The 13,316-nt window shown below is 53.0% G+C and overlaps 5 protein-coding genes across 5 annotated transcripts; 2 read left to right on the top strand and 3 right to left on the bottom strand.

Annotated features, from left to right (window-relative positions):
* Positions 1 to 5: 5 nt before the first annotated feature.
* BKA58DRAFT_427529 (uncharacterized protein) lies at positions 6 to 5,381 on the bottom strand. The gene is made up of 2 exons (XM_046172984.1): positions 5,127 to 5,381; positions 6 to 5,077 (listed from the first exon to the last, which is right to left on the bottom strand). Exons 1-2 carry the CDS (start codon positions 5,185 to 5,187, stop codon positions 273 to 275), a joined length of 4,866 nt encoding a protein of 1,621 aa, XP_046029836.1. The 5' UTR covers positions 5,188 to 5,381; the 3' UTR covers positions 6 to 272.
* Positions 5,382 to 5,742: 361 nt separating this feature from the next.
* Positions 5,743 to 7,322, top strand: BKA58DRAFT_453231 (Met-10+ like-protein-domain-containing protein; the record flags this gene model as incomplete). The annotated part of the gene is made up of 2 exons (XM_046174458.1): positions 5,743 to 6,016; positions 6,071 to 7,322. 2 exons carry the CDS (start codon positions 5,743 to 5,745, stop codon positions 7,213 to 7,215), a joined length of 1,419 nt encoding a protein of 472 aa, XP_046029835.1. The 3' UTR covers positions 7,216 to 7,322.
* On the bottom strand, positions 7,323 to 10,890 carry BKA58DRAFT_108110 (uncharacterized protein). The gene is made up of 2 exons (XM_046163869.1): positions 10,199 to 10,890; positions 7,323 to 10,145 (listed from the first exon to the last, which is right to left on the bottom strand). Exons 1-2 carry the CDS (start codon positions 10,633 to 10,635, stop codon positions 7,430 to 7,432), a joined length of 3,153 nt encoding a protein of 1,050 aa, XP_046029834.1. The 5' UTR covers positions 10,636 to 10,890; the 3' UTR covers positions 7,323 to 7,429.
* Positions 10,891 to 11,232: 342 nt separating this feature from the next.
* Positions 11,233 to 12,054, top strand: BKA58DRAFT_307678 (metal binding domain of Ada-domain-containing protein; the record flags this gene model as incomplete). Its single annotated transcript, XM_046167174.1, has 1 exon — positions 11,233 to 12,054. The coding sequence occupies one exon, from the start codon at positions 11,233 to 11,235 to the stop codon at positions 12,052 to 12,054; it is 822 nt and encodes a 273-aa protein (XP_046029833.1).
* Positions 12,055 to 12,848: 794 nt separating this feature from the next.
* On the bottom strand, positions 12,849 to 13,307 carry BKA58DRAFT_409344 (uncharacterized protein; the record flags this gene model as incomplete). Its single annotated transcript, XM_046172145.1, has 1 exon — positions 12,849 to 13,307. The coding sequence occupies one exon, from the start codon at positions 13,305 to 13,307 to the stop codon at positions 12,849 to 12,851; it is 459 nt and encodes a 152-aa protein (XP_046029832.1).
* Positions 13,308 to 13,316: the final 9 nt, after the last annotated feature.

The raw sequence follows: 13,316 nt of genomic DNA, 5'->3' as shown, positions 1-13,316 counted from the left end.
TAGAAGGAAGCTATAGTCTAGCAATGAAGCTGAATTGACATAATCTCTACGCTAAATTATCGCGCAAAAGGAGTATCAACTATACTCTGGGTATCCCAAGAAAAGCTATACAAAAGCCCGACTATAACGCCAAGGACTGACGGGAACAGCATCAACACCATCGACCGACCGTCTTCCACTGTTCTACAACTTCGGTACAAGAATTAAAACCCTTCCACATGGCGCCTCATGTCTAGATATAACTTTTCCAGCCAAAGGCTCATTACGGGTTCTCACGTCGACTCCTCGCTTCCTTCGCTGCTGAAGTAACTTTGATCTAACCGCAATATCCACTCAATCTTCTCCCTCTCGCTTCGCGCTCGGAAGATGTACGTGTTGCTCCTGGCGAAGACAGCAAAGACAACGTCCCTGTGCGCGCCGCCATTTCCTTGTCCGTTGCTTTGCTGTGCGCCTCCAAGTAGTTTCGCGATTTGAGGCGAATGGTCGATACGCGCAGTACTGACATTGATGGCGTTGATCTCATCACCGTCTGATGAGTAGATGTGGAGGTATGGCTTCCGTAGTTCGACGTATCGTCGTATCCAACGCGTGTTCGTCGGGTCTGGGGTGAGGAGGTAGGACGCTTTCATTAAGTTGGGGTTCTTGCTAACGAAGCGGACGGTAGCTGTCAAGCTGGGCGTTGGGTTTGGCGATGGAGAAGGAGAGCGTGTCGCGAAGGCGGCGCCATTGGTGGGAGGCTCAAGATTGGTGGGGTTGAGGATGATTTCTGCAGGCGCTTTCTTGGTTTTCCAGAGCGAGACCATGCGCTGGAGGAGTGCTATTTGTGCGTCTTCGAGAGGCTTGTCTTTTGAGGAAGCCAGTGCGGAAGCGGGTATGCTCAGTGCCTTTGACGACAAGACAGAACGCGCTGTTTCTATCTCTGCGATTCGAGCACGACGCTTTTCTATGTGAATGAAGTCGCGCACTAGGGAAACACCGCGTGGTGTCCAGCCCGCGAGCTGTTCTTCGCCCTTTACGTAGTCGTCTTTCGTGTTCATTCGCCACAGATCTGTCGCACGCTTGACAGACGTCGGACGGATCGCAACGTTGAAGATTCCTACTGTCGAGTGAACGACCTTCACCGTATTCCAGATATTGGCTAACGAGAAGAGAGAGGTCTGGCGCATGTAAGAACGGCCCCGAATTTGTACGAAGAGGTCGAAGGAGAACGACATCGGTTCGATAAGCTTGGAGGATGTGACGTCGAACAGCAGCGTGACTTTGACGCGGAAGTTGTCTTTTGTCGCCCGATCGAGAATTTGCGACGCATGTGCCGTACTGTCCCATCGCCCTACGAATTTGACATTTGTGGTTCCATCGGCGTTCTTCCTGATGACCGGTGGGGATGTCAGATCGACGGGTACTTCTTTTACGGGTGACCCGTAGTTTGGACTGTTACCAGCTGCATCGACCAAGCGAATGTGACCCATACGCAGTGACTTTACATTCTCCCATTGTATTGTGTCTCCGGAAGTATGTGTGAGGTTGACAACGATGCGGCGCGCTAGACCCTGGTGCAGTTGGTATACCCCAGCGTCCATAACGTTGCTCTGCGTTACCTCGACGGGTTGATATGTCCCGTCGTCCGTAATCTCTTGAATCTGGATACGGGAGAAGATGTCGTGTGTATCCTCTGTGTAGAATTCCGACTCCGGTAATCGTGCGTGACGGCGCTTCTGCTTGGGCTTTTCTGCAGAGTCGCGCATGTCATCCCAGCTCAACAATTTATCGAGGTGAATGTCCGTAACCTTGGCGAAGATGGAGATTCGAAGGAAAGTGTCTCGCGGGCTCGGGTAAGGAAGACTCATGCTGTGTACACTCTCGAAGCGGATAGGGCCTTCGTTAAAATCGGTAATCCAGGTCGTGGTCGTGGCTCCACTTTCGTCGGAGATACCAGGTACAAAGAGCACAGCATGAACTTGAGTGCCTTCTCGTTCCGGGAAACCAACTAGCTCGTGCATGCCGACGTTGAACTTCAGCGTAGTGGAGGGTGCCTCTGCAGACGAAGGCTCCAGCGATAGTCGGATGATACCGATGGGATTCGCCGTGTAAGGGGAGATGACGTCCAAGCTGAAGTCTCGTACTCTTGATTCGAACACAGCAGCGAGCGGAACGTCCACATCGCCAATGCGCGAGAACTCTGGCATGCAGGGTTCTGAGAAGGGCGACTCCGGGTTGAAGTGCTGGAAGTATTCTGGTCGGTTCATGTACTGATGCATTTGATGCATCCGTCGTACGCGATCGCGCAGCTTCTGTAATGACCATAGGTGCACCACTTCGTTCTTGAAGTCGATAACGCGAACACCAACGCAGGGCTTGGACTGGCTGTCGAGATATTCGTCATCTTCACCCGGAATGCCCATGTTTACCAAATCGTAGGATGACGGAACAGTGTGGCCGACATCGACAATACAAAACTGGAAGACCACGCGCTTGTCCATCTGTTGACTCATGACTTGAGCCTCCTTCAGGATAGCGGCGTTCTGCAAGAGCGTCTCGGCCATGGTGACATACTTTCTTCGCCGCCACTGTTTGAAGACAGTCCGGATCAACTCCAGTTGCTGCTCGTTCTGCTCGTTATGTGCATCCTTTGCTTCGGCTTCAGCTTCGCCTTCCGGGGTACCGCTGCTTTCAGGTACCCACTCGTGGCCAAGCTCTTTCATTTGACGTGCGAAAGCTTCTTTCTGCTGTTGCAACTGCTTCTGCATTTCTTCCTTCGCAGCTCGCAGCTCTTCCAACTCGACTTTAGCTTCTGCGTCAGCTTTCAGCTTTGCGCTGTAGTCCTCTTTCCGCTGGTCCATCTTCTCTTCCATGTCTTCTCGTATCTCCTCCATCTTCTCGCTGCCGTCTTGCCTTGGTGTGGATGGCATCGTCAACATGGTATCGAGCGAGAAGTTGTCTAGCGTCCCTCCAGAAGCATACTTCTCCCGTACAGGATATGAGGACATCGACTCTGTATCCTCGTCGCTGAAAATGCGACTCTCAGGACGTGCTTTGCGGGTTTCGCGCAACCTGCTGAGATCTTCGAAGAGAGCCTCGAAATCTTCGTCTGGAAGGTTTTCGATGCGTTTGTCTGGCCCCAACCATGCGGTGAGGGCTTCTCTGCGCGCGTACGAGAACTCGGATTCACGACCGCGTTGCCAGAATGCAGGCGATCCGGCTCTAGGACTATCAGGGTCGAAGTCAGAGTTCGCGATGCTGATGGCGCTGTACGATCTGTCGTGACCGGGTCTTGGTGCAGGCGAGGGAGAGTTGAGCTGACTGGCGGTAACCGTCTGCCGAAGTAGGCTTGTCCCTACTTCAGCACGCTCAGCTCTTGCCTCTTGCGGGTTGTTGAAGCGGAAGATGTGGAAGTCGCCAAGGATGATGCGGTGGCCGCTCTTGAGTAACCTTGGCTTGTCGATGCGTACACCGTTGACCATGACACTGGCGGTTTCCTGAGGTATCACCGTCACCTTGCCGTCCACGTTTTCGAAGTGACAGTGTTCGGCAAGAATTTGTGAGCCATTCAGACGTATTTGTGCGGTCTGACCTTCAACATCAGAATTGCCTACGGTCGTCGTCCCCGGTTTTAAGTTGTAGACGAGACATTCAGTCAAGAGTGGATCATCGCTCAAGTTGACCAAATGAGGCATGTTCTTTGGTGTTGACAGACCGACGAAACCCTTTTCAATGCTTATACCAAGCTCTTCCAGCGCGGCTTCTCGTTCCTTGTGAATCTCTTCCGTCTTCTGCAGCTTCTCTTCCCAAGTTTGGTTCAACTCGGTATAGAGTTTCTCTGATTGATCAAGCTGCTCTGCAATCTCGGCCTTGGACACCTTCTTGATTGAACCGTCTGCTTGTGTGATGGAAACGATCTGCTTCTCCAAGGGTGTATCGGGTGCGTACTGCTCTTCTATGATGCCGTTCGCTCCGGCAGTTCCACCACCTCCTCCACCCAGCTGAGACCGCAGTTTTGACAGTTCTTCCTTGAGCTCTCTGATCATGCGCGCGTTTGGGTCTTCGTTTACGACAGCGTGGTTCTTGATACGTTTCGCGGAGTCGGCGTAACGGAGGGTCGAAAGGGTCTCCTCGAAGTTGATGTCGGCCGGAGAAATGGCAGCAATCATGGCTGTCATACTGTTTCCTCCCAAAGAGTCTTTCAGAAGCCACGTCAAGATGGAGTCTCGATATGGCACTTGAGTCTTCTTCTTGCCCCCAGACGACTGGTCTGCAAGCGCTGCAATGACACGACCCAGTGTAGACAGGGACCTGTTGATCTCGGCACCCTCCTTCAATCGTGCGCCAGTGGCACCTGTCGACTGAGCTCGTTCTGATCCGGCCAAATCGACCAAACTGATCTTGGCGACCCTCTCTCCGCTCATGCTCGTCTCGACATCGTGGCGCTTCTGGGTGAGGGTAAGGGTGAAGACGGCGTGCGATCGCGAGGACGTCTCGTTCATGTTGGTGGCCGCTACGGTACGGGCCTTGTTTCCCTCGTCCATGAGGTTCTCGATTTCGGGAAAGGACTGAACGACCAACTTGGCGAGATCTTCGACATAGGGACCAGTAGACGGATGCTCTCGAACTCGCAAGTTTCCTTTATTCGACGGGTTCAGCAGGTCGCGTACGCGCTCGTTGTAGATTTCCAGATAGGACACTTCGACAGTGCAGGACGAGTTCTTGTCTGCTTGTAGCCCCTTGATTCTCTCGAACATGTCCTGGCAAATCTTGGGGATGATTCCGTACTCGGCGCCATAACCCATCATAGAGTACGACTTTCCGGAACCCGTCTGACCGTAGGCGAAGATACAGTTGTTGTACCCCTGGAAGGCATTGTCGAGCAACGGCTTGCCAAGGTCTTCATGGAGGTTGTCCTGGCCGGCATAGTTGGGAGCGTCGCGGTCGAAAGACCAGTATGACCTGTCGAAGGCGAACGTCTTGGTGCCCTCGGAGGCGGCTTTGGCGGCTTTTCCCTTGATATCGGCATGGGCTGGAGGGGAGAGGATGGTCTGGTCGCCCTTCATCTGCACGATACATTGTGCATTGCGCGCCTTCTCTGCGCGTTGTCAGTTGCGGCGCCGTAGTCATGCGAGGGGGCTGCCTACCTCGGCCGTTGAAAGGCCTACATCGCACCACGACCTTGATGTTTCCTCCGCCAGACGCCATGGTGTGCGTGGTAACCTTATTTGTGCTGGAAATCCGGGGTATTCGGACAAAGGAGATGGCAACGGGCCGCTCGGTCTATGCAGCGATCAGACGCGGGATCCGGGAGACTTCATGGGCGGCGACGAGGGGGCACGGGCGAGGATGAGGGCGCGGTCGCGGTCATCCACGGCTCAGGAGGTGGTGCTATGGCGAAGTTGTTTTGTTGATTGACCACCCAAGTGCAAGATTAGGTACGCGATCCTGGTGTCCTGACCCCTGCAGCCGACCACTACGCTTGGACTGGCCTGTCGTCACCTGTGCAGCGGACCCTGACGCCGTTCAGAAACACTGACACCTCTACACGTCTGCACGTAGTCGAGACGGATATACGATGATTACACGTGTCTCAGGCGCGAATACCCTCCACGTCTCGAGGGGTCGCGCCCAAACGGGTCGGTACCTGACATGTGCCATGCTGGGGTCATCCTAACGGTGCCTGCGTCATCCCTCACCAAAAAATAATTCCCCAGCCGCGACGAACCCACGCGACACCAGTATTCACGCGCCCACGATTCAATGTCGGCCACAGAAGCGACCAACGATATGTTTGCGCCCCCCGTAAACCGCGCCATGAAGGTGCTGGACCGCAGCTTCTTCCAAAAGACCATCCCCACCTCGGCCGCCCGCATCTTCAACCCCAAAGACATATCGCGATGCCGCAAGGAACTCACCGCCAGCAAGGACGCGCTGCCAAGTAATCGCATAGATCCGATAAGAGTCGATCCCGATTCAGAACAAGCATCCAAAGGCAGCAAGTGCCTGCTCCTGCGACCAGAAGTCGTCCACTCCGGTGAGTCACCCCACGGTGGTAGTACATGGAAGTACTGAGTCTGAAACCAGGCAGATCGAACAACTTGGTCCCCTAAGCTACGCGATCTCGAGCAAGACGGCACGCTAGGAGTCATACCTTACCAGCTGCAGCTCAACTACGACTACTTCACCTACTCCGAGATCACGAGCGCAACCATCCCCCCACCCGAGTCCGTCCACGACGATGAGATACCCCAAGGTTTCGCCCTCGCCGGCCATGTCGCCCACCTAAACCTGCGCGAACGGTACTGGCCCTACAAGCACCTCATCGCGACGGTCCTCGCCGACAAGAACCCCATGGTCAAGACGGTCATCAACAAGCTCGACAACGTAGGCACCGAGAACGCATTCCGCACCTTCCAATACGAAGTGCTCCACGGCCCAGACGACATGAACGTCGAACTGCGTGAGCAAGGCTGCACCTTCAAGTTCGACTTTGCCAAAGTATACTGGAACACGCGTCTACACACGGAGCACGAACGGCTCTGCAACCTGTTCCGCGAAGGCGAGGCCGTCTGCGACGTCATGGCCGGCGTGGGACCCTTTGCCATACCCGCGGGCAAGAAGAAGTGCTTCGTCTGGGCCAACGACCTCAACCCCGAATCCTACAACTCGCTCGTCGGCAACATTAAGATCAACAAAGTAGGCGACTTTGTCCGTTCCTTCAACACTGACGGCGGGGCCTTTATCCGTCAAGCCTCTGCCGATCTATTGACGAGCGACGAGCACTCCGTATCCATCTTCCCCAAAACCAAATCTTCGCGCAGCAGACCGGAAGAGAACAAACAGCCTGAACCCCTCAAGACACTCGTCCAACCACGCTTCTTCTCACACTACGTCATGAACCTCCCCGCCTCCGCCATTACCTTCCTCCCCTCATTCATCGGTCTCTACGCCAACGTCCCTGGACACCCTGCTGCTGAAATCAAGAAACTCCTCGCGCCGCACACTTCGCAGAAACTGCCCATGATCCATGTACACTGCTTCTCGACCAAGAGCGATGATAATGTGGAGGAGATTAAGGGTATTTGCGAAGAGATTAGTAGGCAGTTGGGTACGGTCATCACCCCCGATATGGAGGACGTTAACGTGTATGATGTGAGGGATGTGGCGCCCAAGAAGAGGATGTTCTGTGCTAGTTTTAGGTTGCCCGAGGAGGTGGCTTTTAGAGAGGTCTGAAGATCGGCATCCTAGATGTACAGGGAGTGGGAAGATGGAGTCACGAGTTAGTAAAAGTGTCAAGATGTTGATGAGACCAGGGCGATGGAGACCCTTCCTGCTTGAATACGCTTCTATATACTACCACTTGTCGAGTGTAATGTGCTCTTACATCTTGAAGCTATAACTATAGGCGAGTGGTTTTGATTAGTCATATCACAGTCCTCCACTTCTTTCATAGATCCATCAACATCTCGTCCTCGATATCGTCATCAAACTTACCTTTAAATTTGTCCTCTTCCACAATCCATTCACCAGCTACCCCCAGAGTCTGCCTCTCGTCCCCTCCCGTCAGATCAACAAACTCCTCCATATCGAAATCGAACTCGCCGTCATCGTGCACCTTCTTCTCGTCCTCGAGGACAGTCTGCTGTACCAGGATACTAGTAGCAGCGCCGACACCTTTAGGTACGGCATGTTCAGATGCCCCAGTCACACTGCTCATTCCATCCTGATCCGCATCACCAATACTGCGCATATCATCATCCGCCTCTTTCCTCACATCAAGCGCCCGCTGGATACCCTCGTGCATCTCACACCTCGTATCCGCTCCATCGATCTTCTCATACCGCTTACACAACAGTGCATCCAACGAAATCACCCACCCCATAATCTTCTTTTCCAACGCCGGCTCATCGAAAACGTCATGTGCGCTTTCCGATGCGTAGCCCCACTCTGGGCTGTTGCGCTGCATATCAAGTTTGTGCGAGCATTGCATGTTGGCTTGGATGCTCGTCGAGATGCGAAGGACCAGGTCTTGGATGTGGAAACCATCGGGTGGGCGCTCCAATGGGAGGTTGAAGGATTTTGTTCGCTCGAGCGCATCTGTTGTGCGACGTCTGGGTCGATGCGGTTTCTTTGTCGTTTCGTGGGGCGGAGCGATGCGAGGCTCCTGTCTTAGAACAGAGATCTGGGTACGGGACGGAGAGCTGGAGTGTTGCTGTTCTTGCGATTTAAAGTACGCTTCCATTTCTTTAGCGCTTTGGTCGGGATGGTGCGTCTCCGGAGGCTTTGAGATTGGGCTAGACGTCTGAGGACTAGAAGAATGATCTTTGTGTTCAGCAGACGCTCGAAATTGATCAGCTACTCCTCGCGGATCGGGATTCATCCGACAATCATCGTCGAGCAGTGAACAATGTCTGACACGCTTTGAGCGGGACTGCGGTTCCGCTGAGGAAGCTCGACAAAGACCATCAATCATCAAATCAGGCATTCCTTTATCTCTGCCGCGTCCAAAGAAGTCGCGGATATCAGTGTTGTCGTTTGAATGAAGCTGCCTTGCCACTAGTCGGTCAGCTAGGTCCAATACGGGTCTATTTGGAGAAGATGAGGCGTTCTTTGGGAATGGTACTCCTCCATTTTTCCTGGCCTGCTTCTGTTGACGAGCTGGTTCGAGAGCTTGTGTACCAAGTAAATACTGTTCAAGCCCCGTACCATTTGACCCTTGCTTCGGTGGTGCAAATGGTGTATTTACATAGGCCGGTTGAGTGCGTCGGTTACGAGGAGCTGACGTTACTGGAGATGTCAACCGCTGTGAGCCTTTTCCGATGTGGTTGTAGTCCGTGAGCCCTGACTTGGTGGAGTTGATGTCAGATCGTGCGAAATGGCTCGACATGCCGGTCTGTGGCGGACGACCGATACGCTCGTGACAACCTTGACTGTCCGTGTCCCGCTCTTGTGTCCCATCGTCGAGAGCACCAGCTTCTGAACTAGGGTGCGACATATGCAGGATACTACGCTCCAGTTCGGCATCCAAAGGAGATCTCATGTTCGTCTTTGACAACGTCTGAGGTGTCAAGGGTGTCACTAACGAGGGGCGACGTGGAGTAACAGTAGGACTGGGAGAGGCAGGATGTGTGTCGCCACCTCGTTGGCTTTTGGCTGGGCTCAGGAGCTGTTCATTGTTGACAGCTTGCTTGGGCTTGATTGTAGCGTTCGTTCGAGCAATAGTCCATGGGTTAGACACTTCGACTGCACGTACACCCTTCTCATCTTCCTCTTCGACCACTGGTGCTAGGTTTTCTTGTAGAAACTCTAGATCATCTTCATCGATACCATACATGCTTGACCTCCAGTGTGGCAGCGCCTGAGCCGGATCAGTCGTGGATTGCTCGTTCCAATTCGCAAGCTCATCTTCATGTATCGTGATGGAGTTTTCGATACGACTCGGTACCTCCTCAAATCGAGGCTCATACTGCTGTGGTACAGACGTCAGTATCTCAGTATCCTGAACATCTGCAATATCCTGGATGGCCTCAGGATAGTAAGCTTTGAGCAGCTTATCCACAACAGCAACAACCACTTCGCTGTTATTGAACATGACGTCGTCCTTAGCTGGTTCGATGTTGGGGTCGTAGCTGTCAGGCGGACAAATGATGTTCATGCAGAAAAACGGGTCTTTGGCACCAGCTAAAGAAGGTGTTGACTTGCGGAGTCGGTCTTTGTAAGTTGTGATGATCCGCTTGGCAGTACCGCGAATACTTGACACAGGCCTTGCATCGATCGAGACGAAAGACCCTTGATGGGCTATCTTCGGTCCGCTTGCACCTGGCTTGGGTAGGAAAGCATGAATCTCGAAGCCCTCGGTCTCCAGAGCAGTCCCGTCGCACTGGAGAGCGCAATCCTTACCGATGACTTTTAGAGCTGCATCTTCAATGTTGGCGTCAGCCTTCGGCGCATAGACGAAGTCACCATTGTTGTTCTTCGCTTTCAGCACGCGAAGCCTGAATCGTATGGTAGGTCGGGCGAGCGCATAGGCCTGCATCAGCCGCCGGATCTTCGCAAGCAATTTCGCTGAATTTCTGATCGCTGTCTCCTTTCGGACGGGTATGAAGTCAAAGAACTTGGTAACCTTGACAGTCGTGCCAACTGGATGGGAGTCGTGTTCAGTGCTGCAAAAGTTAGTTCGTGGTAACTAACCGTACGCTTACCAGTGATATCTTACGAAGCCAGTTCGCTGTTCCGACCATATTTCAGCTTGACAGCAACTAGCTCTCCTTCTACTCGAGTAGTGACAGAGAGCGAACCACTCATGTCGGCCATGCTTGATAGTGCCTCACCGCGAAAGCCCAGCCATTTCCCTCCGACTTCTCTCAGGTCATGAAAATCTCTGATTTTGCTGGTACAGTAACGGCGACATACAAGAGGGCGATCTTCAGCTGGTATACCATGGCCATCATCTTTGACTTGGATAGAGTCGACCGTGTTAGCAGTGATATCCACAAATATGCTCTTCGCTCGCGCATCTAGAGCGTTGTCTATGAGCTCCTTGACGACGGAACTGGGATCGACGAGGACTTGTCCGGAACCGATCTGCCTTGCCGTTGTTGGTGGAAGGGCCGCGATGCCGGGTAGCGCAACGATGTCAAGGCCTTCCGCCATGCTGGTAGGAGCGAGAATGAAATTGCGGAGGTCTCATCTGTGGCAGAAGATTGAACCAGAGTGAGACTCATGGTTTGGTAGTCGGTGCCTCCATCGTGCCTACCTCTTCCAACAAAGTCGCGTCCGACGTGGAAAGAGCCTGACGCGACGCGACAGGTGTTTGGTATGCTCACTCATCGCTTTCACATCGGCGCATATTCCTGTGAGGATTGCTGCGTGAATCGCGTGTTTATACGCGATGCTTGGGTGTTAAAAGAGGATGAGTTTAGCATGCGTCATCGCGTGCTCTCAAACTGGCTCTCAAAGTATCCAATCACAGCGTAGATAGCTTTGGGGTGCGGGAAGACTTCCATAGCTCTTAAGAGGGCCCGTTGCCGCGACTGCTGTCCTTGTAGGTATCTTGCTGATTGTTTGTCTTCCATTTTCTGCCAATCGAATTTCGCGCAAGACGTATTCGAGTTTGATACTATACAGTCGCATTGTTGAGCTCCACAATTCTCTGCCGCCTAAAAACATCCCGAGGTCGCCCACAACACACATCGGGTATGCTTTGCACACTCCGACATATGGATTCGTGCTAATTACGTAGCCTATACTATGGCGTATGCAACTGATGCTGCGCGATGGCGAGCCCTTTCGATACGAGACGCAGACGCGAATGGCCACTTCATCTACTCCGTCAAGTCCACTCGAATCTACTGTCGACCAACGTGCCCCGGACGACTAGCGCGTAGAGCAAATGTCGGATTCTATGCGACACCATTAGAGGCAGAGGCAGCTGGGTTCAGGGCTTGCAAGAGATGCAAGCCCAACACCGTACTCGAAGATCCACAGGAGCGAGCAGTGGAGAAAGCATGTGTATTGATTGATGAAGCCTTGAAGAACGAGGATACCAGTGCATTGAGATTGCAAGACCTAGCCAAGAAGGTCAACCTCACGCCACGGTACTTCCACAAGATCTTCAAGGACAAGACGGGGTTAACACCGAAGGAGTACGCAAAGAGAAAGGCGACCGAGCGCAACAGCCCCAGCACGGTATCGACATCGGCGACAGCAGCAGATGGAAGTGAACAGTCTTGGGATTGGGATACGTTCAATTTCAACGATCTAGTTGACTTGGGTACAGACTCAAGTGCCCTCAACACGGACGATCTCGCCGTGCTCGAAGGGCAACCCTCTATGATCAATCCCGATCTCGACTTCGATATGACCAGCTTTATCCAGTCTTGGAGCGACAGCTATGCATTCGACCAATCTGTCTCGTGGCCTGCCGGCTGCAACAACCTTGCCGACCCCTTCCTTGGATTGCCAGCCACTACGGGCTTGTACGAGAAGACGAGGCCGTCCGTCTCCACACTTGAGTTGGACGCCGCGACCGTGTTCGACAGCGATAGCGCAACTGGTACCCTACAGACGTAGTATCCGTAGTATCAACATGTAGACTGCGATGCGCATCTTACAAGTTTGTCGCATTGTGCCCTTGCCATCACATCTACTCGCGTGATATGGCCTCTCCGTACTACCAAGTCGACATCGCGCTTCGTGTACGTCACACATCGTGTGTAGCAATCGCTTGGGACGTTGTAAACATCAGGCAACCTAATCTTTGCATCGTCAGCAACAGTTCGAAATCGAGATCCATAACGTGAGAGTGATGATGCTCTTCAGAGACCAAGTTATAAGCAGCGACGGCGTAGCATTTGTCGATGCTAGCCATACCTTTTCCGGCTCTTCCTAAAGTGTTTAATGGTCGATGTACATATCATCTTTTGAGCTGTGTGTCGCGCATCGCGAAGATGCGGATGCTGTGAATGGAAGGAGATGTTGAACGTACCATGAAAAATGAAGCACAGCAAGCAGCGGCTATAGGTCAGTGTATAATGATCAGTGCGCTACAGGTAATGCGCGCCAGTGCCCCGTGAGGCTTTGCGCAGTTTGCAACATGGTGTTGCAGAGTTGGTTTGGCGGCGTGTAGGAGCGGATGAAGAAAAGTTGAGGGCTCAGAGGAAGCTGCAGAAGCCGCCGCCAGGGACCCACATCATTCAAGCGAGACGCTAACGGCATTCACTCGCTAGCACCACTAGCATCCATACATTTGCTGTGAACTTCAAATCTCCGACACTAAGCTTGTCGCTCAATGTATGTACTTAGCTGTCGAGAATATCGAATCGATCTTTCGATATCCATGAGTTTCAACCATGACATGAGAAGGCTCACTCCCCAACAGCCTCCCAAGCACTCAAAGGATCCGCCCAAATCTCCCAATGCCCTATCTTCCCCTCATGATCAAACCCACTAAACCGATAGATGAACTGCTCATCCCATCCCTTGCCCGTCTTCTTGCTCGTAAACCTTCCTTTACCAACTACACTCACCATCCCAGCATCTGCATCCACAATGAACCCGTTCTCTCTCGGGAACGCATCATCCGGCAAGACCATGTCCAGCACATCAGTCATCAACTTGAAATACTCCTCGCAACCGTCTTTGCCAGAGAAGGTCTTGGCTAGGAAAGGCAGCCGCGAGCGTGACCACTCAGGGCCATGCTCTGTGATCTTGGGCGAGCTGGTAAAGTAATGTGATAAGAGGTCTGAGGGAGGAGGGGGCGAGATCAACGCGCGGCAGAAGGCGTACGTTGTTACGCGCAGCTCAATACTGCGATCCGAAAACATGACTGGTGG

Source organism: Alternaria rosae (assembly GCF_020736505.1).
Source record: "Alternaria rosae strain MPI-PUGE-AT-0040 chromosome Unknown BKA58scaffold_2, whole genome shotgun sequence".
Classification (NCBI taxonomy): Eukaryota; Fungi; Ascomycota; class Dothideomycetes; order Pleosporales; family Pleosporaceae; genus Alternaria; species Alternaria rosae.
This window is presented reverse-complemented; position numbering and strand designations above follow the sequence as displayed.